Raw genomic sequence first — 26,588 nt, forward strand, 5'->3', positions numbered from 1 at the left:
CCCCTCTGTTGGACGAGCTGCATCAGGCCCCATCTCGTTGCACAGGTCTTTTAGACTATCAATGCTACATGTGATGCTTGGCAGAACTTAGTTAAAAGACAGGTCGCCTCAATTTTGTACTCCCCGCTCGCTGCAATAGAACTTTGCCAGTGGTTGCCAATCCTTAAGGAACCGGGGGTATTACGCGCCCTAGGGCAACTGGGTATTTCAAAAATAGGAGAACTATTAGAGGATGGTAGGGGACGTAGCTGGGAATAAATTGTGGATAATCAACAAGCTATAACTCCACTTGTGATTGTTCCATATTTAGAGTCAGACATGCGCTTCGAGATATGCTTGGGGAAGACATGTTAGAACCTCCAGAGGAGGGTCCTCTTTCACTGGTACCATGCCACAAGGAGATCACTGAATGGTCGTCACAGACTTATTCACTTTAATTTCCTGAACAGGGTATATTTTACTCCAGCTCGCTTACATCGATATGGATTCACTTTAATTTCCTGAACAGGGTATATTTTACTCCAGCTCGCTTACATCGATCTGGCCTCAGAGAGCCTGCAAGGTGCGAGAGATGTAATACGGACCAGGCAGGATTCATACATTTGGCCTGGTTGTGCCCGGATATTGCTAAATAATGGGCACTTATTTTTCAAAATCTAACCGATATCATAGGAGTACACTCGGCTCCTGACCCTATGCTAGCCCTTCTGGGTTACTCTAAACAAGCGAGGAGAGATATCCGTAGATTAGTAGATATAGGCTTATTGCTTGCTAAGCGGGGAAGCTATGCGCTGGGCCCGTTGTCCTCCCCCTATCATCACACACTGGCCTAGAGATATGCTGTTCTGCAACAAACAGAGTTATATAGCAAGTTGCTTCCTCCCGAGAGTAGGCCCCAACATTTCTAGGGCTTATACCAGTTACTTTGCTGGTAAAACCTAGCTCGTCTGATCCTGGTTCTCCCGTTGACAGGAGAAGGTATATGGGGAGTTCTGCATTTGCAAGGAACTCTGCGCATACAAGCCTCCTGAACAGTTTGATATGATGGAAGTGGGATATAGCCAGTCTGGAAAGTTCAGTGCTCATATTTGTCCCATTGGTTGGTTGGCCTGTTTGATGGGGAGTTCGCATCGAAGGGGTTGGATAAATTCCTGTTAAATTGATTTAGGGAGAGGAGTTGGCCTAACGGCTAAGGCGCTCGACCTCGGACCTGGGGATCTGGGTTCGAGTCTCGGTAACGACGCCATAAACTCCTGTGATTCTGGGCAAATCACTTAATCTCCCCGTGCCTAAAAATGAAAGTGTGTGTGTCCTCATGAAAACAAAAACAAAAAAACGTAACTTGTGCTATGTAAAGCGCTCCGATACCTGATTCGGTTCGGGTCTAGTTCGCGCTATATAAAACTCTACAAAAAAAAAATAAAAAAAAAATTGCACAGTCAATATATTGCATGTATCTGTAGTATATAAGCTGCTATCTACTACACTAATGAGGTACCATGTATGTTCAGTACTGCTTAAGTTTCTTTTCGTGCCGCATTCTAATGCGTAATTATGTTGCTTCTTGCAAAATCAATAAGACATTTTTAAAAAAAAAAGAAAAAAGAAAGACTCATGGCAACTGACTAGTTCTTCTATTTCCCTACACTTAATATCCGTTGGGGCAAAGACCAATGGGCTGTCCTCCTTATCCACTGTAGACACGTTTAACTACAGAATATTCCTATAGCTCTCAATTAAACTTCTTCTCTTTTTGCTACTTTGGTGTAGTTACTTTACATTCTTCACATCTCACCTGTTTACTTTTACCACTAAGAGGAATTTACTTCACTCCCTTCACTCTATAGAGCACTGTGGGGATCCTCAAATTTCTCCGAGCTATATTTCATCACAATTTCCTTAACCCGTTTGCTGCGGCCCCGATTTTGCAGAAGTGCGGCACTTCCGCAAAACGGGCGGACCGCGTCGGCCATTGGCCGACGGCAGCACTGGGGAGGTAGTGCTGCCGTCGGCCAATGGCCGACGGCAGCATTGAAGGCGTGGGTGAAGAGGTGGTTCAGGAGCAATGAGAGGACGCTAGTATATAATTTTTGCTCTCATGGAGCTTTAGAAGATTATTTGAAAGTATTCTTATTGCTCTTCATAAGCTCTGCAGTATATGACAATCCCCTGCCTCATGTAAATTATTATTGTATAATTGCAGGAAAAAAAAAAACAGACCACTATACAGATGCAAAGTATTTTTCACTTGGTCCTGAAGGTGATATAAAATTGTTGTTTTCCCCGAAACGTGCGTAGACCAGTGATCACACACCTCGAGTCCTACCTAAGAACCAAACTAAAGAAGAATCAACCAGAAATAAGTTTGATGGACTTATGAATGCCTAAACCTGTTTTTGATAACTGACGGATAGGAACAGTGAGCAGGACTCCATCAAAGATGTGTTTTTGTCATTTTTGTGTGGTATGATTGATGGCATGCGTGATCAGAATGAAAGGTGAGAATGGAAGAATGATGGTGTCATTTGGGGGTTACTAAAACCTGTATCAAAACTGACAGTACCTAATTTTTGTTTTTCTTTCCATTGAAATGCTGATATGAATGTCTTTTTGTAAATGTTTTTACGAGCATGAGTTTAATATATATTAAAAAGAGTACATAAAAATATAGAAATAAATGTTTTTGATAAATAAAACTAGAGAGTAAGTAGCTTCTGTGCTGAGACTTTGTTTCATGGGGAAATGTCTATTTTGACTAATTACCATTTTTGAAACTAGATAGGCCAGATAAGAGGTTGCTCATATTGTATTCCCACAGCTCTTCAAAGTGGAAACTGCCTGAAAACCTTAGTAAATGTTATGTAAATATACTTGTAAAGCGCACTGCCACCCCATCTCGGGGCATCCTGGCGCTGTATACCGCTGTGGAACCCATCCTGGCTTTCCCTGTGAGATGCCCCCTCCAGGGCACCCCCAAGGTGAAGCCAGGCATCCCAGCGCTGTTGGGGCCGTTGTGGAGATTAAGCAAGCTATTGCCCAGAGTTGCAGAGTGGGACCCATGATTAGAGTAGGCAAGGAGGCGAGAATGATAAAGTCCGCGGACATTGAGCCCAAGACCCTGCCGCGTCGGGAATTGAACCCTGGTCCCAGGCCTGACCACTGCTTCAGGGTCTGCCGCTTCTAACCAGTGAGCCACACTTCTCCAGTGTATAGGTTCTGGGACCTTTTAAGACTTTCCTATCCCTATATTTATTACTGCGCTAATCAAACTTATGAAAAGAGAAATACAGGACTGCCCAACCAAACATGGTGTAAAATTCACTAAGAGAATTAATGATTAAGATCGACATTAGGAGCATACCAAGATGGGCATCCTTCTTGATAAAGGAATATCAATGTAACTCGTCTTTAATTCTGTAGCTATGGATAGTTCCGGTAGTGCATTTTAAAATGTGTTTTGAAGACATGGAACATATTAGCATTGCCTGGATGTCGGGAGACCAGGAAGGTTAGTTGGATACTCGCCTGGGAAAAAGGAATGGAATTTCAAGAAAATCAATTGCTATTGTAGTATAAGGGCAGTGAAACCAACCAAGTAGTTATGAAAGAACAGTTTTCAATGAACAGCAATTAGATTGTGAGCAAGATTGGGAGGGAAACCTCAGATTTTAGATGGTATTGACAAGAATGGCGGCTCTAATTCGAAAAGGTTTAACGAGGACCATAAATATTTAATCCCCAATTAAAAACTATCACTACGATCTTGAGCCAGTCCAACAAAAAGCAACCCTTGTAACAAAGTAATAAAAATAAAATACAGTTTTAAAAAAAGGAGGCACAATACAGCTGTTCGTCACCAACAATAAGCCACAACTTTATTAAATCCATAGAAATAGTACAAATTCAGCTTCATCCACGCTCCAGCAGCTCAAAAAAAATATATCACTCTGTTTTACATTGTCAATTCCTGCAAAGACAAAAAGAAAATGGCATTAACTTTATGGTTTAAATGAAAACTAAACATTCCTAGATAATATTTCACTATGGTCAGGATGTGACCGAGTTGCTGGCTGTCAAATGGACTGGTAACTGTAACCGAACTCTGCCTTGGAGGACTTACAACAGCTACACTAGAAGAACGAATCTTAAAACATAAGCAGACCAGCTGGTTATGTAGCATGGCTGCTTTAGCGCCAACATTACTGTTCGCTCACCAACTCATTTGGCTGACCATACATTTGATAGACAAATGTGGATTTTAATTAAGTATTCCATATCTTTTTTGGTTCATTTTCATAAGAAAATGAACTTGCTGGTCAACATCATCCAAAGCCAACCCAAAGCCCAGCCCTCACTGGCCATCCTCTTTGCTGAGGTAATTATTAAAGTCAGCCTAATGCAAGTAAAATTTAACAGGATACTGGGAATAATGAAAAAAAAAAACAAGCATTTACAATGCAATGGTTTCGCCTTTGGAAAAGTTAGAGCTATTGGCATTGTAAATGACAAAATTTGTATTTATGTGTTGGTTTTGAAAACAGATAAATAAATGGCATTGTCATTTACATTGCCATTAGCTTAATCTCTAGCAGTCACTTTGCAGTCACTCTGCACTCCCTAGCACTCCCTAGTCACTCTGCACTCCCTAGCACTCCCTAGTCACTCTGCACTCCCTAGCACTCCCTAGTCACTCTGCACTCCCTAGCACTCCCTAGTCACTCTGCAGTCCCTAGCACTCCCTAGTCACTCTGCACTCCCTTGCACTCTCTCTACTCTGCACTCTCTCTACTCTGCACTCTCTCTACTCTGCACTCTCTCTACTCTGCACTCTCTCTACTCTGCACTCTCTCTACTCTGCACTCTCTCTACTCTGCACTCTCTCTACTCTACCAATAGCACTTTCCCACCTCTCAAAGACCAGCAACCCATCTCTACTAAAAGTCTAACAGAGTAGCAGTCACAATATCACAAGCACTCACAGACAAGCACCACACACTACCAGCAGCGCTAACAACCCTCCGAGAGTAGCAGTCACACCCCTCACAGACTAGCACCACACACTACCAGCAGCGCTTCCTCTGATGTAACTTCCTAGCTTTTACAGACTGACACTCGCATGACTGAACTGCATGAGTAAACATTCAACTCAGAACTTGACATTCGGATCAGCATTTAAGGAAGTGCATTTTTACTACTTTAAATAGGGTTAAGAAAGGCAGATGTACATGCTTTAAACTGTTGCCTAGAACTTTCAACTTCCATTGGGCGAGTTTTCTTAAATGCAATTACCAGGCACCATCTCTCTCCTATGCTGCATCGGTTACTGAGGAGGCTGTCAAATCATTATCTGGGAATGGTTTTGTTATTGTCTACTGCCCACCAGATGGATTGTATAGAATAATCTAAGGCATTGTAGCTTTTTTAAGGGCATGGAATTAACTTTAAAACACTGATAATTGGGATATAGTTGTCACCAAGCAGGAGACAACAAATGAATGAATTATATTTTCAAGATAGCCAGCCTTCAGTTTGCCTAAAAAAAGGTGGCTTCTTTCAATGCACACTGATTAGTAAATCCTGGAACGTGTGAGAATTTACTCTTTGCATTTGTACAGCTGAATATGGAGGCGCACAATCTAAAAGGCAGTAGCTAAAGCACAGGACTTCAAGTATCATTGTTCCTGGGCAACAGCCCTGTGTGGTTTAAATCAGTATTAATCTGTACCCAATAAACTCTGCTGCCACTTGGTGTCGATTTAAGTAGCAATAAATTCCAGCTGGACAACTTATGAATCGAAGGTGCTAAAAATAGGGCCATACGAGCCAAACCCAACCCATGCTGCATTTTTTTAGACTATCCTCACAATATAACTTTGCATACAATTCTAAACAGAGCTCTTTTACATATCGCCATCCTTTAAATCCAACTTTGTTTCAGCCCTCCTGGGTCCATCTGTAACATTCTTGGTCTAGGCAGAGACCCATCACACTTGCCAGGCTCCCAAAATAAAAATGGATTGCATTCATTTTTTTAATACAAGAGCCTTCTTTTGCCTTGCCAAAGCCCTGGTGGCATCTCAAACACCATGATCCGATTAGTAGTTGAGAGCAACGATTGCAATAAAAAAGTGAAATGATATGGAACATCCTGATCAACGAGGCTAGACTGGAGAAAATCTCAGCCATCATTAATGGATAATAAAGATCTCGAACTTATATGAATTGCCATAATCCTAACTTGGAGATGGTCGCTTATACGAAAAATTTGCATTTAGTCTGTTACACTACTCAACTTCAAACATGAATTGGACAATTATATTCTCACTTAAATCAAACTGACCCCTCAACCCCCAAACATAAAATAAGGCACTTTTTTTTATATACATCTCACAAGAACCTTAAGTCAGTTGCTACATCTTTGTTCACTCCGTGAAACATACGGAATAGTACTTCCAATTGTAAATACAGGCACCACTGAAAACCAACCACAGTTAAATGGACCATTAAACATACCCACTCTGGTGTGGATGCCTTTGTAGCACCATACACCACGTTTTATTTTTCACCACTACAGAGCCATTTAATTTTGGTTAGTCCTTCCATATTTCAGGACTACGACACCCACATAGGAACTTGCAGGTGATTATATTGCATGGAGCCAAGCCGCATCAAATGTACATTACACTTTTTATAGGAATCTGAACTCATACTGGTAGTCACTTCTGAAAACTGCATTTTCTCAATCAACTGAAAAGTGTAAATTGGTAATCATTTTCGGGCTATCCGCGGGCGTAGGGACAGCTCAGATATTTCCTTCTCTGCCCGTACTTTTATGTGGCATACGTGGGCTGCATGTATATGTACTCAGAAAAAAATAAAATGGACACCAAGACATTGCATTCATTAGTAACTTGCAAGCCGTCCTCGTTAGTTTACATAATCACGCCATGCACGACCACTTTACCAACAACGAGCCAGTGTTGGAAGAGATTTTACACGGCACAAAATTGTAATCCGAGGCAAATATTGTGATGGGTAGCCAGGGATGGGGAATAGTAATTAATTGGAGCAGATTATGTCATTTATTTAGGTAAAAGTAAACGAGTTACATGGAGAGTTTATGTCGTACGTATGGCTAAAGTGGAGGAGAAAAGTATCATCTCTCCAAATGTACATACACACAACTCAGCTAAACTCAATTGAGGGTAGGTCCTTCAACTATAGAATAGAAATTCACCCTCAAATTGTCATTCAGTGTGGCCTGTAGACACCATTTGCAACACACACCCAAAAAAGGCAGAGAACTCCAGTCGACACAACAAAAAAAACCAGTCAGGGCGCTAGGTCGAGACTCAAGGGTCCAGCTCTGGCTGTTCTAAAGCTGCCCCGGGAACCCAGATGTGGAATCCAGACTGGGTGTAGGGTCCAGCAGTGCGACTCTCCAGGAATCCAGTTGTGTGGCACTGAGATTAGGTTAAGTAATCCAGCCCAGGGAAGTTTTTGAGGGTCCGGGGCTCCGACTCAGGGAGGTGTGTCAGACCTCGGCCCCAGGGGGGCACCAGCAGTGCAGGGGCTGCAGCCGGCCGAGCGTGTGGTGAGCGCCGTGACTAAAGGCAGGCCCAGGCGGTGGGGGAAGGGAGCCTCCGCGAGGAGAGCCGTGCTCCGTGGGTGGTGAGATCGTCTTCCGCTGATCCTTACCTGATCGCTGCTGCCCTCCTCCTTGCTGCCGGTACGGATTTGCGGTGGGGGCGGGCACCACAATGTGCCCCGCGCCCCCTCCGCTCCACCCTCGTCAGGCTCCTCTCCGGTCTCCCTCCAGGCATGGGAGACCGGCAACACCGGCAAAGGCTTCCCCCAGGCAGGGGGAAGCGGCAAACAGCAAGGCTTCCCTTTCCCTCCCCCGGGCTGCGGGTGCGGGACTTCCGGCCGGCCGCGAAGGGATTGGGTGGCCGGCCAGGTACTTCCGGGTCGCCGCGGGCAGCGCGGCGGCCCTCGCTAGGCAAGCAGGCGGGCAGAAATCGCGAGGTGGGCACTCGCTGGGGGCGTGAGAGGACACGGACGGCGGGAGGGGGCGGGAGAGGACACGAACGGCGGGAGGGGGGCGGGAGAGGACACGGACGGCGGGAGGGGGCGGGAGAGGACACGGACGGCGGGAAACGTGCACAGGACAGCAAGGGGGGCGGAAAGGCACACGGAGGGGGCGGGAATGGACAGCGCATCTGAATTCACTTTCAGTGAAAGGGGAGGGAACGGAAAAAACGTAACTCCGCCCTGGGAAAAAATCTCCGGAACGCCCCCGAATCTGGTCCAGCCTTGATGGACAGATCCGGCACTCAATGGCTAGCCTCCATTTATGGAGCCAACCAATGAGAGCCGGGGGACGTTCCAGGAGTCCTTATTGACGACATAGGATTTCACCTGCGCTGAAGAGCTGCGCAGAGCGCAGCCTTCGGCAGGCGAAACCCAAAAAGAACAAGGGGGAAATAAGAGGCAAAGTAAAAGGATAAGAGAAAAATGTAAGCAAATGGAAAGTAGCTAGTATTTGGCAAAGCCAATCGGTCTCGCCTATGTGAGAGCTATTGGCTTTGCAAATGTGTTTTAGCAATGCTGTATAGCAACTTGGCTAAATGTCAGTGGTGTGGAATATTGTGGCGTACAGTGACATGGAGTAATATAGTTGTCAGTGTTAAGTAACTAAAGCGTCAAGAGACTTATAAAAACAACAGAAATAAGAAGCTGTAATCTGGTGTTAAAAGTACGAAAGCAGATTGCACATTCAGGAATAATACTGAAATGCTTATAAAATAAAAAACTAGTGATTTGCAAAATCACGAGGAATAACATATGTACTTGGCCCATGCCCCAGCGAAAGAAAGGAAGGGAAGCCTACGGGAGTCAAGTAATCTTAAAATTGCAAACAAAAGGGACAACGCAAAAAACGAATGGTATGCTGGAGGGCTGGTTCTAAGCCCACTGAATTGTAAACAATAGGACTTGAACAAAGTGCATGTGCTGTGTAGGAGAGACCTAAAGAAGCAAGGAAAAAAAGGAAAGCAAGAAAAAAGTAAGAAATGATGAGATGAAGGAAAGAAAGAAGCCGAAAAAGAACACATTAAAGTGTCAGAATAACGTTTGTACTGTAAACACCAGATCCCAGTCCATTATGGCTTAGGCAGCTCTACCAAGTCTCCATCCGCGCACAATGTCATGTCAGAAGAGAAAGCACACTGACAATACTTAGTGAAAAGGAGTACAGAGTCTCCTAGAAGCACAGTTAGCATGTGCCACCATTCCTCTTCCTAGCTCGAAACCATGAAAAGCCACAAGATTGTTTTGAGTGTGTCACTTTGATCAGGCAGTTGAAGGCCTCCACAGCAACACCAAAACTACCCTGAATTGACTATATTTGCGGTTGGGGTTACTCCCCAGGAAAAAGTAGTAGCTCCTCGTGTGTGTGAAAGTATGCCTGAGACCATACAAGTTAAACCCCTGCTAGAGATATTTATGCTCAATCTTTAGATAGACTGCAAACACAACCCTCCATCCCCCTCCCTCCCCCACCCCCAAAAGCTCTCCCATATCCGATTTATGTTAAAAGTGGTTATATCTGAACATGGGCATTGCCAAGTGAACATTTAGGTAAATACATTTATGATAAGACCGGAGAATATTCATTTTTCAATTAAACAGCAATAAAATACCATGAACAGTTACGCATTATTGCAATAATTAACCATCATCAGATACATTCACCCTGTAGGTTCAAAAGCAGTGTAAAATTTCCATTCAACCAGTAGACTATGCTGCATCTCTCCAGTATGTAACTAAGCAGCGTAGATGTGAAACAGTGTTGTACCCAAGATCCATTTGAGGTTTCAAAATTCAATGAGAAGGCAAGGAAGAAACATTTAAAAAAAGTACTCTCCTAGTAATCATTTTAGCCATGGAATCTCAAGAGGGGCTTCTACAACTGCAATACTGCCCAGCACAATGACCTTACAGTATCAGCAAGGCAATTTATTGTACTGCGACATTTATATAGTGCTCACTAAACCTATGTGGGGCGCTGAAGCACTTGCCAACATGGGTAGCAGTCTCTCTCTATTGATGAAGGATAATATCCAGAAATACATGTGTCTAGAGATTCACAGCACTAACTTTGATAAAACACTTCAGAAAAAATTCAAGTAAGCATTTAAAGTGAATAGCATTTCCCATAATGCTAAGGGGTGAACTGTGCTGGGAGGTGAAGCAATGTGCTCCCATCCCTCCTCTTCCCCATGTAGGGTATTTGGAAGTGAGCTGTCTTTTTTTTTAACCTGCGTGGGAAGTGTTTAAACGTGTGTGAAGACCACCGAGGTGGAGTTATCGTTTGATGGGGCTCAGCAGTGTGAAGGATGGAGAAGTGCAAGAGATGCACACTTTAGCTTAGAGCACCGTGTGTTCATAGTCCACTTAGGCATAGGTTAAAAGGGAGATATGAAGAAATCTGCTGGTATATGCTTTGTTAATATCACAAATCTGACTGTCCTTATGCGATGCGAAGAAGAAGAAGACGAAGTATGTCGCTAGTTGGACTTTAAGGTGGAGGAAATTAGAGAACTCCATTGATTAGCAGGTTGGGGCAGATCTCTTCAGTAATTCTATGCCATCAATCTGGGCTTCAAAGACATCCAATATAGTTGTGATTCAGCAGTCTTGTGTGTATTTTCTTTGTGTGTTATGAGCTTGAGATTTCAGTTTCTTAGGCCTGGAACAGGCGCCACCCTTATTTATTTATTTAGAGAGTTTTATATAGCGCGAACAAGATCTTTGCAGATATCAGAGCGCTTTACAACAAGGGGGTAGTAAAAACAAGAGAGCAGTTAACAGGCTTTTGAGCGACATAGTTGAGGTAGTAAATGGGTAGTAAAAATAAGGTAGATAAAAGAGGGAGCATAAACAATCAGTAAACAATAATACAAATAGTCAATCTGATAAGCAAGTATTACAAATAGTCAGGAGTCTCAAAAAGTTCCAAAGTTAGGTACATGTCCCTTATCAGACAGCTGGCAGTTTAGATGTACTTCATTAATTAGGACTTTAAGTCTGGTTCCCCATCCTTGTTAAGGTAACACTACTGTAGTTTGGTCTGTATGAAGTATGATGTTATAGAGAAGGAAAGATCGATGGAAGGATCTTAAGTGCATTGTTCCCGGTTTCAGCATATTGATGTATAAATGATGCTTTCATAAAGACCGTTTTCTAAGTAAGAGCTCACCCATACGGGCTTCCCTTCCCATCTTTGATGCATCTGTCGCAAAGATTTGAGTAGAATACATTTTTGAAAAGGAAGTACATGGAACATGTCCTGCACCACAATGATGGGAAAATGAAAGGAAGTTTTCAAATTAACCATGATCTTCCAAACTCCTTTTGTCAGGGATAATTGATCTACTGGTTGAAGGCATTTGTCTATGGATTGACAAAGGGGATTGTACAACAAAAAAACAAAAAAAAACACAATTCAAGCAATGATTAAAACTGCTTATGGATTGGCCACTGCAGTGGCTGTAGGTGGACCTGCCTCACCCGTTGAGCACGATTCTTAAGTGCAGCCTGCCCTTGCTGAGCTTGACTGTATGCCTGCAACAGGGCCACAAAAATCTGCCAGATCCCGAGAACCCAAACATCCTTCAACTAGGTCCTTAAATAGCTGCAAGAGTTTCTGCATTTGGTGTCTAAAGCAGCAGGCGCACATGAGAACCTTCAATAAACAGTACTGTACTACATTGTGATGGCTGGAGTGCTTAAAAGTTTCACGGCCAAGGGTAATTACTGAGCCCGCATTACAGTCCATCTTCACTACGCCAGTCTCAACCTAGACACTAGGCCTGGGCGGTGAACTTCACTCCGTTCGCGGAGTTTAGAGTTTCCTGCACTTCGCACTCCTCGGAGTTCGCAAGTGCAGAAAACTCCGCTTTGCCATGTGCAGCAGAGTTTTTCCCCCGCTCGCAAACGGTATGTTCGCGATTGAGAGCTGCCGCTCGGGTAGAATATCTACCGGAGCGGCGGGAATACCAGCACAAACTGCAGTTCCCACTGCACCCCACCACTCGCGGAACTTCGCTGAGTTTTTTTGCAACTTTGCAGAGTTTCGCGTAGCAAAACTACGCAAACTACGCCCAGGCCTGGTTTTCATCTCAGCCATGTTTTCCTCTACACCATTGAATGAAACATTTCCCAGAGGGTTGCAAGAAAGTCTTCATGCCTTTCTGAAGGCCCACTCATTTTTGAGTTTAACATCGTTCTATCTAAATTAAGACACTTTTTGAGCAAATGTATACATAGTTATCCCCAAGATTTACCCTGGTAAGTGTTTGTTTCTGGTACCCATTACTTCAGCTAGAAGCTCTCTGCCCTAATACTTTTTTCATTATTTAGTGAAATCCTTAAGAACTCACCCAGCTTGCTTCGTTAACTGATTTCCCCCTAAACTAGAAGATATCCAATTCAGCACCTTCCCTAGACCCTCACTCGTCTGCAGTTAAGGCTCTGCGCACAAACAATTTGAGGCACATACTGGTGTTTTTGAAGTATGGGAGCTTTGCACGGTTGACGGTTCCACAAAAGTAACCATAGCATAACGGGTAGTATTAAGTATTATAAAATTGAGTCCAAAATGAGCTGATCTTTGCTTGGCTAGCAGTAATTTCGATCGGAACAAAACTTTTACTGCTGCACGAATTAGAGCATTCCCAATACCAAACAAAGTGCAGTGCTGCAGATTAGAGGAGAGTTCATCCCCTTCCTTAACACTACTGTGATTCCAAGTCTAAGCCGGTACCCTGTTGGGTCAAGCTTGCAATGTTACTTTTACCCACACCTCCAAGTCAGAGCTCGTTTTAACTTTTTACCCAATTTTTTACTTTCTATGTACATGAAAACTAGCTTGGATAACCTGCAACCCCCCCCAAACTTCCCCTGTCAAATAGGAAAGAATATGTACTTTTATTATTTTTTTTTTAAACATTAATGTATTTTTCAAACGAAAAGACGGGTCTGGGCATCCTAGGGGCACTTATAGCTAATCTGTTTATAGATCCAGAGACATGCCCATGATACAAAATTAGGAATAGAGGCTAGTAACCTTTCCTTTAGAAATACAAGAGCAAAAAATCTCTAGTATATGTACTGGTTAGCAAGGCCAACTAACGATCCTCATTTACATAGAAAACGACCCAAGGACTTGCATACTTTCCATTAGAACTTTTTTACCACCCATATATAACTCACCATAATGGCATTCACTATGTCGTTACTGTTATTCTTAAGTGCACGGACGGCCTTCGCCCTCGAGACATTCGCTTGGGACATCACTAGTTCAATGTCTTTAACCTCCACGCCAGCCTCATCGACCTACAGAAGACACAAATAACGTGAGCAGGAATGTACATGGTATCACCCTAGATCAGCTTGCTTGCACTTCATAACCGAATGAATGCAAGGTTTTCTTGGCAGATTCGACCATCCCCAATAAACACAGATACATTTTGGCCATTGAGGAACCAGCAGCCCTTCATCAATACCACAGCCCAATAAAGGGAAAAGTCAGCAGTTACTATTACACTTTGCGATGTACTAATCTTCAAATGGAAAACGGAAATGCAACTTCAATAAAAATATGGAAACTTTATTTTAATCCCTCAAATACTAGTCAAGGGACAAACAAAGGTGTATGTAGGCTTGGCTAAGACCCAGATTGGATTAGACAAATCTAGAAAGTAACTTTTTCTAAAAGTAAATGGTATTTCCTAACTCAGGTAATGTGACTGCCAAAGTACATTTTCCTACATTTGAATTTTATTCATTGGCAAACAAGCTGTTGTACTTATACCCGATTTTAGCTACAGCATATTTTCCAGATGCAAATGGGAATCATAGCAATTATGGGTTAATATAGACCTTAATTACACTAGTACATCAAAACCAAAGAAATTATGTAACCACCATTAATTAGTAATGCCCACCCACATCCACAAAACCGCTGTATCACCAAGTTTCTGCACAAACCTGAATTGTGCAATACAGATATCTTATTAGAAGAGTTCAGCCAATACATAGGTCTATTATATACGGTTAACTATATGAATGAAAATAGATGCCCATGCTCACTGGCCAACTGCCTTACCTCCTCTTCTTCGCTTTCTTCCTGTACCGTCGGTGTCTGCGTGTTTTCCTGAATGTTCGAGACAGCTTCTCCTTGCACCTTGAATTTCTCTGCAGCTGCAAGCTGTGCCTGTTGTGACAGATCTTCAATCTGTGTAGACACATACAGGAAGCAAAGTCAACATGATGGAACCAACAGGCATTCAAAAGGTTTCTAACAGCACAACTTCGTTCTAGACTAACAGTAGGACATGCCCATCTTCAGAGATGTTAAACATTTTAAGAAATAAACTTCAGACTAACTGGCGGGGGGGGCCACACCACAAGTGGACAGGGCTACTGCCTCAATGCACCACACAAGACGGAGGTGCATATGGGAAGAAGGCACGCTTCGGTGGCCACTCTTTCCATTTGGTTCCCAAGCTGTGGAACTAAATTCCTCTTAACAGGGCCATTTACAAACACTTAGCCTCTAGACGAGAAGTGAACAATTTCCTATATCCCATTTCTCAGAATTTTACGTTCTGTGTTGCATTTACTCTTTTTTTTATTTAAACAGTTTTATATAGCACAAACTTGACCCGAATCTGGTATCAGAGCGCTTTACATAACACCAGTTGCATTACATGAGGACACATTCATTTTTGTTAGGCACGGGGAGATTAAGTGATTTGCCCAGAATCACAGGATGTTCAGCGTCATTGCAGAGACTCTAACCCGGTTCCCCAGATTCGAGGTTGGCCGTCCTAGCCGTTAGGCCAACTCCTCTCCCCAGGCAACCTTTGGGTAGCAGTTTGCAATTTCTAAATTCATAATAAAAAATATAGGTGGTAACTAGTGCTAAGGAGGCTCTTCTCTTGCATTAGGCTGTGACATACTCACTTTGGCTTCCCCAAATACTATGTATGTGTCAGATGCCGGACTCTTGTACACATCTGGTTTTGTGATGACGAAAAGGATGTTCTTTGATTTTCTGATGGTGACTCTGGTTACTCCTGTTACCTGGCGAAGCCCCAGTTTGGACATGGCCTGCAAGATAAAATGCAAGGAAATTATAGACTATTTCCTGCAATAAAGCCCCTCAGTCAGATTCAGACACTTTTCTACTTTTGCCATAAACAAAGACAATTTACTGATGAGCTTCAAATTCTTTCAAAGCAAACAAACTCTTACACACAGGCCAACCGACAACCAAAGTCATAAGACTCCAAGAGGATCCAATGTGGGAGGAAAAAACGGTTTACCAGGCAATTTTAGTCAAGATGGATAAAAAAAACCCTACCGTTTAACCTCAGCCCTCGGTACTCGCTCTATGACTTTAGGGTGACGAAAGAGAATCTTAAGTGGATTTGCAATGACGGCCTAGCCTGAATCTATATTCCATGCACCGCAACCAGTCTGATGCGTCATACTTGTAACAGGAAATCACCACATCCCAGCTTTATGCTATATTGGTATGGTGTCTGTCTCACAGGGTGCATGTACAATTATCAGTTAGCTAAATTAAATGTTTTTTTTTTTAAAAGCTAAATAGTTTTGTGCAGCTTTCCTCTCAACACACAAAACTATCACCTTTCCCCCCAAAAAATAATAATAAGACAGAACATCTTATTAGGTGGGGACAGTGAAAACACATGCTGTAAATGCTAACCAAGTTAACGTCCATTCTGGGGTATGGAAGAGATTTAAGTGTTTAACATGTGAAAAGGTTAATAGATTGGTTTGTACGATTGAGCATGAGCCCCAAAACAGGGGGGGGGGGGGGGGGGAGAAATGACAATATATAGGTACGAGTTCTTCCCAAAATGCACATCCAGAATTCAACTGCTTCATAGTTTCTGGCTCAGAACACCACATAATGTTTTCATCTGCACTAAGCCCAAATCTAGGTTCACTACTATAGTTACTTAATTCAGATGAGGTCTATATTAACAGTCGGAACAGACAGGTTGAAACCAATGCTCACAAGGGGGTGAAAAATAAGACATGTCCTTGCCCCATCTACTACCTGTCAGTCTGCAGTGTCCCTCTCCACAATCGTATGAAATCTCCCAGACCTGCCTCTAATACTCTGCGATTTTCATCTTAGCTGAACTTGCCTATAGCTCAACTGCTTACACACAATCCTCCTCCTGACTAGATGCTTTCGCCCATGACCTTCTCTTCAGATTGGAGTCGAAACTGAAACACTCTTGCAAAAGGATCATAATACATGCGAAGTTCTTGAGTCTCAATGACAGACCATCTTCAGCAGAGATGGTCATTATGTCCGAAAGTCCAACTTCAAGCCATGGCTCCTTCAAGGAATAGATAATGAAGGCCAACTTCCACATACCACTCCATATATGGTTACTCACCTTCCTCGCTTTCTTTTCGCTCCTGCTCTGTTTTGCTTTGCTGACTGGTTCTTCATCTATTTCGGCTGCTGCTGCAAGCTGCTCAGAGGGGATATTGGTGAGGAAAGCACATTTTAGTCCAATCTATGGATACTTGGGTTTTTAAAAAAACTTCAAACTAAAGGTGCTTCAATTCTTATGACAGAAAGATCACTTCTATATTTAAGAACCATCAAGATGGTGCACAGCACTGCTAGCCTACTAGTTCCTAAATCTGAAAGGCCTGCGGCTATTCGCCAGGAATATCAGGTGTCTTTAAAGGTTGGTCATTATAAAAGAGCATCTAACATTTTAGGAATGGCACCAAATAAAATAACCTCTTTCCAATGGCTCTGCCTTTAAACGAACATCGGGTGGTTAGCATCTTTTGCATTAAGCCCCAGAGAAAAATGGAATTTCGAATTTGCGCAAGAAAACAGAAAGAAATGAAAGCACCTACTTGGGCTTGCTGCGTTGCTGTGGTTGAATCTTGCTCTTCAAGCTCTGGTACAGATTCATCGCTGTCCGATTCTGTCCCTGACCCTGTCAAAGACAAGAAAGCTTCACACAGCTGGTCTCTCCACCCTTGTTGGGAGCTGCTGCACAGTTCCCTCCCCCTTACGGCAGAGAGGGTCCAACTAGCTGCGAGAGCCCCCTCTTGACCTCAGATCGAATGGATAAGGTTGCATTTTCCAACCATCTACCTTTAAAAGACTAATACAACCCTGCAGCACAATGGCCGACAATCGGTGTTACCCTAGACAAGAACAATCCTTGAATGCAACAATGAGCTACTATACGTACATCGCAGAACATAAACACCAAAACATAGTAACAATGGTCAAAGCAAATCGCCTACAATGATAGGAAAATTATAGTTGTGACAACCAACCCCCACCTCCCAAAACTGAATACTCCCACACGAGTAAGACTGGTCCAAACAACTATTCTGTATTATTTAAAGACCGCATCAGTAAGAAAACCCTGAACATGCCTCATGAATTGTGAAAAATGATGTAAAAATATCAAAGATGGACACTGAAGTCGGAAACTGAGTTTCAGATAATCCTTTATTTTTAAACAAAGGAGTATTTGGTTTCGGATTGGGAGCTGTGCCAGACAACCTCTAATTTGTACATACCTGCCCAGAGGTTACCAAGCTTACACTGAAGAATGTAGGGATAGGATCTGTGAAACTAACTCATCTACACAGAAGTCATCATACAAAAGTGGCTGTGCTCAAGGCGGATGCAGGTATAGTGCCAGGGGTGATCGATAAATACTGTCCATGCATATTTGAACGAGCAGAATCATACCCCCTCCAAAAAACACTTGTGGCTTGTGGGGGCGAACATCACACCTAGTGAGGGAAAGCACCACTACTCTACCAAAGGAAGGCTCCTCTGAAAACCACACCTCTCACCATTCACAAACAAAAATGTCACAACCCTTTCCAAATAGAAAATAGACATTAGCAAGAAAAGTACTCCCACTTTTCAACACCAAGAACTTTGAAAAGTTATCCACCAGCAAAAGTTTAAATACTATATACAGGTGTACTGTTCTGGTTGTGGACTGGCTAGATCCCATCATCCCAATTAGTCAACGTAGAATGTTTGAGCACCTATTTAAAAATACGTTCACTCTCCTTCATTGCACACACAACAGGAAAAAAGTAATAATAATAATATTGCTGGCTTTGGCCAGAACTATTACCAGATCTGCCAGTCATCCTTTAGGAGGCATGTGGCACAGCCAGTTTAAAGACACTTATCAGGGAAGTATCAACTTCAAGTACTGTTTTTGGGAAGGCATAATTTAAGGTAATAAGAGGACCCACAGCAGTACCCGATAGTTTCATATACTAGCATGTTTCTATTGGTGTCTCTAGCGTGCATCACTTCAGCAACTCCGGAATAGGTAAGTATTATGCAACACTAAAACTGTATGTAGGGAGGATTAGCATTTAAAATTCCAGGGGTAATATTACACTGAGCGTCCCTTGAAATTCAGTGCAGCTGATAAGAGTTCCACCAATCTGGCAGCAAAACGTGACATTCACGGCCACACTACTACTCATCGAAAGCCACCCAAAAAAAAGGCAACCTAACCCAATACATTAGTATATGACCCACCCTTGTTTAAGAAAAGGGACTCTTTAGAATGGGCAGAATTACGCTATTGTGTTACGGTCCACACTATTTGAGAGTATAGCCTCCTCGCAGTCGCACACCTGCCTCAATCCTTATTATAATTCTGTAATTGGCGGATACCTTATTTAGTAGATCACAAGCTCTCCTCTTTCAAAACCCTATCCTGGGAGCCTAACATTACCTAATCTCTGCCAGCTCATCTAGCTCACCAACCATTCAACTGAATCCACATAGCTCCTGACTAATAATCACATCTAACAGGTAATATGTAATCTATCACAAAGTTAATGGAATAAATGCATACAATTTTTTCTTGAGAGCACAATACTAATCTTAACCAACAATAATCACCAGATTAACCACCAACCTGGAATTCCAGAGTAGCGTGCTACTCGTCATAAAACGCTACGTCAGGGAAAGTAACAACTATATAAATTAAATTACAACCTGTATAAATTTCCATTTAATGCACAACTGACATTCTAGGGGGCCACCAAAAATAGCAACAATAGAACAAATAATACCAGCCGCTCCACATCAAGAATCAGACATTTAGTCTTTATCTTAGAAGCGCTCACATGCATCCAATAGACCGATTTAGTTGCTTTCTGACATTTTCCCTTTGATACTCCCCATTTACTGCTAAACTGAAGAAGCCAAGATGAACAACATACAACATCAAAACACGTAACACAAATTAAAAAAGAGGAATTGTGGGGCGAGGCAAAAACATACTCTGATGATGGTGCCATGCCGACTCTGGATTCTATAGGCTGCTACAGAAAGGCTGTTAGTGATCCACAGCACGCTACTACCTGGGTAATTTTGTTTCCAAAGCAGCACATGGACCGAGTTCCAGCTTGGTCTTATTCACAGACAACACCCACACCTACTGGGGCTCAGGAAGTGATAAAGCCTGGCAAACCTAACTGAAGAGGACAAACATGCCCTACTGAGAGACTGCCAGACTACAAAATGCTCTGGTTGTAGAAATGTTAAAGCTATTCAAATAGCAGATAAACCAAATTCCAAGGTTTACAGACAGCATCTTGTGTTTCGTGTTTCACTGTACTAGTTCGCCGCTAGTCCTTTGTAGGTTCCGGAGTGGCGTGCTGCTCGACGGGAAGGGATTCGGCACCTCGTCATGGATGGCAGGCACTATTTAACTGCAAACCTTTTTCCCTATTCTATCCCTCCACTACCAAAGAACTGAATAACATAACCCACACTCAATTTACTTTCATATTTCACTATACTAATTCAACACTAATCCTTTATGGGTTCCGGAGTGGCGGGCTACTTGCCGGAAAAGCGCTTTAACACCCCATCTGGGGTAACAAGTGGTATATAAATGCAAACATTTTCCCTCTTCGATCCCTCCCCTTCTCAATTCAAATAACTGACTGACATATCCACCACTCAAATTACTTTCATATTTCACTATACTAATTCAACACTAATCCTTTATCGGGTCCAAAGTGCTACTCGCCAAAAAAACGCTTCAACACCCCTTCAGGGATAACAAGCGCTATATAAATGCAAACCTTTTCCCTCTTCTATCCCTCCGCTATCCTTTCAACCCAAATAACTGGCTAAACTACCCACCACTCAATTTACTTTTCATATTTCACTATACTAATCCTTTAGGGGTCCCGGAGTAGTGTGCTACTCGCCGAAAAAGAGCTTTGACGCCTCGTCAGAGGTAGTATGCACTATATAAATGCAATTACACTACAATAGAGAATGTATCTACCACTTTACTGCACAATTACCAGTTGGAACACTGATGTGCGAGAAAGTCACTTAAAATTAAAATAAAGAACTCTGCCTTCATCAAGTGTTCCCAGTCCTCTACATTCACAACATGAGTATACTGATACATTGTTAATGTACCAGAAACTGTGGCAGAAATATGCACCAAAGTCACAAACGCATGTGCAATCGCCAATCACCCTGCAAACTACAAATACCTTGCTACACATCCCGGTTAACTAACTAGCGGCCCTTAGACCGATAATGGAGTAGGTCAGGGTTCTGGGGTAGGGCTGCTGAGAATTGAAGCGTCAAGGGCTAAGAGCATAATATGACTTGTGTCTAGCCTCTTGTGTAGACAATAAGAAGAGAAACATGGATGGCCAGTGGAGCAGGCCATGAATTAGGCAAACCCGTTCTAAAAGACCATTTAAACTCCTCTGCCCGCGTTTGGCTTACATGGTGCAGCACTTCAAGGGCTCACACTGGATGGCCCATGGGCTTCCAAATACACAGGCTTATGTGAAAACCACAGATTTAAAAGCTGTTTCAGCTGAAAAAAAATGGCTATGTACGAGTATTATGGAGGTACGATTTCTGGGAGCACTACTTTGGGATGCAAAAGTTTACCTAACAGACGACAAACGCCTGAGAAACAGGTGCTCTACCCTGGTACAATTTCAGATACTTTTTTGAAGTTTTGTAATGAAGAGTCTTCTGCCCTGATAAATCAATTCTAGACTAAAAAAAACAGGAAGATAAGGTAACCAATATGAAGTCTGACAGCACTTTAGTAATCAACAATGAAACATTTTGGTCTCCATGAAACAGTATGCAGCTGTGACAGTGAATTGTTGATTGCAAAAGACTGGTGACAACCTGGTCACTCTCCTAGGTGATGTGGTAGCTACCAAAATAGATGTTCCAAGATTACATTTGCTGGGTCGCCGCATGTTTGACTGACTTGTGAACCGAACTAGAATATTTTACAATGAAGGCGAGGTACTGGAATCAGCAACCACACCTACACTGAAGGGAAGAGCCAGTCCAGTCTATTTTGTGTGGGGAAAATAAACAGGCTCACACCTTCCAGATAATATTTTCACTATGTCAGCCCACTGCAGGCCAATCCTTCAACAATAGAAGAATCGTATACATGATATGCCTACCAAGTTGGAATGGAGAGGCTGTTCAGACACTAAAAACCTTCAACTGCTCCTGAAGATTAAGCCCAAGTCATTCCTTTTCCAAATCAAGGGATCCCAAGTAGTAGGGCAGGGAATGTGGCCAAGGAACTAGGCGCTGTTCAGGTATGAATCTTTGGTCGAATGTATAACTCATACAGATTCTGATACAGTAAGGAGGTTAGCAGTATTTTCAAATAATGCACAATAGAAGGGACACGAGCAAAGAAAATAAATATCAATGAGCAACATTACTTCGTTTTCTAACCCTATATGCCAAGTGTACTGACAACTCCATGTGCTGCAATGCTTTGGAAACCACACAGAACTGGTTTTGTTCTACGTTCGTTAGTGTGTCACAGGTACATCTGATCAATCTAGAAATTGGATAAACAAAGTAAAATAACTCATGCTCTGCCAGGACTAAAGAGTTAGTACTCTGCAGTCAGCCTCAGTGTGGCTTAAACTCCATGCACACTGCAATCGTGAGGCAAAATACCCTTGTCGTTCTTCAGCACGGCTTCTTTGGCCAGCGGTGCAGGGGCCTTGGGAGAAGGCACTGCCGATTTGGGAGAAGCAATATCCACCAGGATTGGCTGGAAAGGAGACTCTTCAGTGGGTACCTCTGGTGGGATCAGAGGTGGTAGATCATCATCTTCTGCAGGAACAGCATCAGGAGGTGGCAGTTTAGGTCCGAGGGCAGAAGGCTTGGATGGAGTGGAGGGTGCCACTTCAGATGAAGGTGGAGATGGTTTAAGAAGCACAGGGAGAGAAGTTGCTGAAGCAGGAGGAGGAATTAGCGGTTTAGCTGATGAAGGATCAGTAGGTATCAGTGTAGGAGTTGGGAGAGGATGAAGAGTAGGTTCAGGAGAAATAGGCATAGCAGTATTAGCTGGAAGAATTGGAGAAGAAATGTTAGGCGGATCAAAAGGTGAAGAGATTTTATCAGAAAGCAAATCACTCTGAAGCAGATTGGGACTATAACAGTCATTGTTAATGATGGGGGCAGAGGTGCAGGGGTGCCCAACATCATGAGGCGTAGCAGGTAAGTTAGGAGCGAGCTGCTCAGCACACAACGTCAGAGATGGCGAATCTGTGGAGACATGCAGAATTTGACTCATGGGCTTTGAAGAGTCTGGGGTGCATGGTGTCATCTTAAGGGTCAACTCCATATCAGCTGCATCTGCAGTAGAGTTGTGTGCTACTGGTGCAAGATGTAACGGAGCCTGAAGCACAGTGACAGCAACAGTGTCTGCTAGAGAATCCAGCATACCCAGTGGAGAAGCAGAGGAGCTAGGCTTGGTATCACAGGGCTCCATAGAAGCAGCAAGCAAACTGGCATCAGTGACAGGAGCTGGGGTACATGCATCTGGTACATGGGATACAGAATCTTTCAACATAGTCTGATCTTGGACTTGCAATATGGCAGAAAAATTGTTAGTGGGGTTGCTGGCATTCGTAGCATGCACTACTGAGGGAGTGACCGGCATTTCCCTGTAATAAACATCTGGATTTGGGGGGCACACTGAATCTTCTAGAGTAGGGTCAGTTTTGGTTTGTACTAGCAGGGCATTAACAGAGTCTAGATGTTGGATGGTGCTAGCCTTTAGCAATAGAGGGGTATGTACTTCCAAACCTTTCTTCGACATTAAGAAAACTTCAGGAATTTCCTTTGGTTTAAAACCATTTTCTGGCACTGAAACACCACTTTCTGTCATTGCAGGAGTTGCAACCACGCCTGACCTAGAATTCAATGTAGGATGGGCAAAAGCCATGGCTTTGGTTGGCACTAAACTCCCTATGGATGTCTCTTTTCGAACTGGGGCCTCTGCCGATGCGTCTAGGTCTGTTAAAACTTCACTTGTTCTCTGTGTGCCCATCAACTCTGAAGAATCACTTGAAGAAACAGGTTGCTTTTGCTCCTGGGTGCCTACTACAGCACGGTTGGAGACTTTAACTAAAGTGGCTGGTAAAACGTCCACTAACCCAGAAATGTGCAAGATGTCATTTGGTGCAACACAACCATGTTCATGCTTGTAATCTGCATCAGGATGCTCTGAGACTATCTGAGCAGCCTTTTCTTCTGAAGTGTGTACAAGGGAAACTAAAACATCACGATCTAGGGAACCCTGTTCGGTGATCGAGTCATGTACGTCAGAGGCTGGAACCTCCAGTGATGCTATGTTTTGAACTAGTGAATGTGGGGTTACTGGAGATTCCACCAGCCGAGTCGGATCAGCAACCCCTTTTAAGGAGGGTGCGTTTAAATTGTTTGCAGCAACTTCTACGGTTCTCTGTGCATTAGCTCCTATGGAAGCAAGTTTAAGAGCAATGGCCTCTTCAGAGGACGTCTCAGTTGGAATCTCAGGCACTGGGTTCTCCGTTACACTAAAAGTATTTGCATTTATTGGCATTGCAGTTTGCAGAACCAGTTTCAAAGAAGGGATAACTTCTGAAGTGACAGGCATGCCTTTGGGGTTCAACTGCAATGTTCCTGCTTGGGTGGAGGAATCGTGCTGGCAAAGTGCAAGGACCTCTGTCATGGTGGTGTCTGAAAAATCTGCACTGCTACCATAAGCTTTTGCATTCTGAGCAGATGCATCAGTTGGTGTGCCATCTGTAGCATCGGTCATTGAAGAATCATTCTCTGGAATAGAGACATCTTTCAAAGAAGCACTGCCCTCCAAATAAAGCACATTTAGGTCTGCTTCAAGTGTTAAAGCATTTATAAGCACAGATTCGGAAAGATCTGAAAGGCCCTGCTGTGGAGTGGATGCAACCTCTGAGACTAATGCATCACATAAGGAAGTGTTCCAAATTTCTTCTGAGGGAGTCTCGGCCATAGCTACCTTCTGGACATCATTCAAATTGGGAAGATCCCCTTTGCTTGGAGTGGTTATTACACCAGAAGCATCTTGGATTCTATCCTGTATAGTCTCATCTGTTGAACTTTTCTGCTCTAGGACAGAGGCAACACCTGACGAGGCAAGAAGAGTATCCAGATCACAGGAGCAGTCAAGTAAGTCTGAAGATCCCAGACTACATGTAGGGTGACTCAGGTCCTCATGATTTGGAGAGTCAGTGATGCAAGCCACCGGGAAGACAGGGAAAGCAGCAACCACATCTACAGCTGCCAATGCTGGCATCGCTGCCAAAAGGGCCTCATTTGGCAGACAGTAGCTTGGCTGAGCAGCATGGTTAGGTGCAACGCAGGTGGAGCCCTGGGATAGGGACTCGGAAATGGGGTTAAAAGCAAGCAATGCAGATAGTGCAGGAGCTTGAATGGCTGCCAATTCTTGTCTTTCAGGACAGCTACCAGATTCTACAACAGCTTTGAAACCCCAAGAAAAGGTAGGGCAAGGAGAAACAATATTTTTCAAAAAGGATTGATAAAAGGGGGAAACAGAAGAAAGCGAGCAAAATGAAATCAGATACATGCTATTCACTCAAGGAATATAGTGTAATCCATTAAATACACTAAAGATAGTTAACGTGCATTAATTGTCTTACCTAAAACTCACGGAAAATAAAAGTAACTTGTGAAACTGGTGCCCAAATAGCTCTTTTACACACACAAAAATTACATAAAATACAGGATGATGCACACTTGCAAACGCATATCTATGTTTTAAAGAAACTGCTTGTTTATTTTGTGGCCAAATACCTTAGGGACCATTTGACATTTCAAAATCAGTACTGTGCAAATCGTACATATTTGGAATCATAGGAACATATTTCACTATTGCCTCCAGCATGAACAATGAGTTAAGAGAGTTCAACGCTGTCAGACTACATTAAAATATACCAACAGCTGCGAAATCAAGTACTTAAAAGTAGCACCAAAAAGACAACTGGTACTGGAAAAAGTGCAAAAACACCACTTATCATTGGGATACAAACGAAAGTAAAAACAAAATTATTATTTTTTTTTTTTAAAAACACTGCTATTAGGTGTAAAGCGATATGGCTATATGAGAGTGGCCAGTGAATTCAAAATGTCCTTTTACATACTGCTGGATTCATTCCAATGTCGTCTCGCTTTAAAAACAAGGTCTTCCCACGACGAAACATTAATAAGATATACGTTTTCACCTTCTTAAGGACCACCAAATATAAAAAGTTTAGAAAGATAAAAATCAACGAAATTCACAAAAAACAGTTCATATTTTAGCATTGCGGCATTCAAATTGGTTACAAACTAGAAAATAGGGTGCCAAAATTCACTACTTCCACCTTTATGCAGTCACTACCTACCAAGCAAACAAACAAAGACTGCTACTAACTGCGACATTTAAATAGGAGTATACTTTTGATCTTCTACCCATAATAATTTACCATGTGGAAAAGGAGCCCTCAACATGAAAACAAATCATCCATACTAGTGTCATTTCTTAAGACCAATGAAAACGTATGGATTATTGCATGCATTAAAAAAACTATATTGAGAAAACACAATGCTTCGACAGTCCTACATTTGGTGAGCTCTACATCCTGGATTTTAATATGAACATCTACCTAGATTACATTTGGGGAGTTGTATTCTCACAACCAAGTGAGAACTTAACAAGCCTACGCATATGGCTAGAGAATCAAATTTCAGAAGACGAACACAAAATAAGCGTGGGTGGCCTAACACTAGACAAATCAGAATACACCCCCTTTGATATAAAATTGCACACACACAAATGACACTTTTGGCCTCAAATAAAAAAGAGAAAATATTTGAGAGGAAGAACCAGAAAAAGTCACAATGACAAACTGAACTTGTGTCTACAACAACATGCACCTCAGCGATTCTGAAGTGCACCCACCCAAAAGACAATTGTAAAGAGTGGCACAATCAAGGCATGCTTTGGGAACACTTTATTGGACAGTTCCATCCTTGTGGTACAAGTAAAACTCTTCCACGAGTTACTACTGTACTGCCATCCATAGCAACTACAAAGTCCCTCCAACCAACAACTTTAGATCTAACT

The 26,588-nt window shown here is 42.8% G+C and overlaps 1 protein-coding gene across 50 annotated transcripts in view; it reads right to left on the bottom strand.

The window, feature by feature from the left end:
* Positions 1-3,849: 3,849 nt before the first annotated feature.
* Positions 3,850-26,588, bottom strand: part of NACA (nascent polypeptide associated complex subunit alpha) — a 47,762-nt gene continuing 25,023 nt past the window's right edge. For 28 of the 50 annotated variants that reach the window (XM_078689027.1, XM_078689025.1, XM_078689021.1 and 25 more), the window contains 7 exons: positions 22,112-24,943; positions 16,984-17,066; positions 16,506-16,583; positions 15,031-15,177; positions 14,171-14,299; positions 13,276-13,398; positions 3,850-3,967 (listed from right to left, as the gene is read on the bottom strand). In XM_078689027.1, the coding sequence (XP_078545153.1) occupies positions 3,953-3,967; positions 13,276-13,398; positions 14,171-14,299; positions 15,031-15,177; positions 16,506-16,583; positions 16,984-17,066; positions 22,112-24,943 (3,407 nt within the window). In that variant the 3' untranslated portion in view covers positions 3,850-3,952. The remainder of the gene's footprint in view (positions 3,968-13,275; positions 13,399-14,170; positions 14,300-15,030; positions 15,178-16,505; positions 16,584-16,983; positions 17,067-22,111; positions 24,944-26,588) is intronic. The other 22 variants (XM_078689051.1, XM_078689053.1, XM_078689052.1 and 19 more) reach the window with 2 other exon arrangements.

Source organism: Lissotriton helveticus, chromosome 1_1 (genome assembly GCF_964261635.1).
Source record: "Lissotriton helveticus chromosome 1_1, aLisHel1.1, whole genome shotgun sequence".
In the NCBI taxonomy this organism is placed as follows: domain Eukaryota; kingdom Metazoa; phylum Chordata; class Amphibia; order Caudata; family Salamandridae; genus Lissotriton; species Lissotriton helveticus.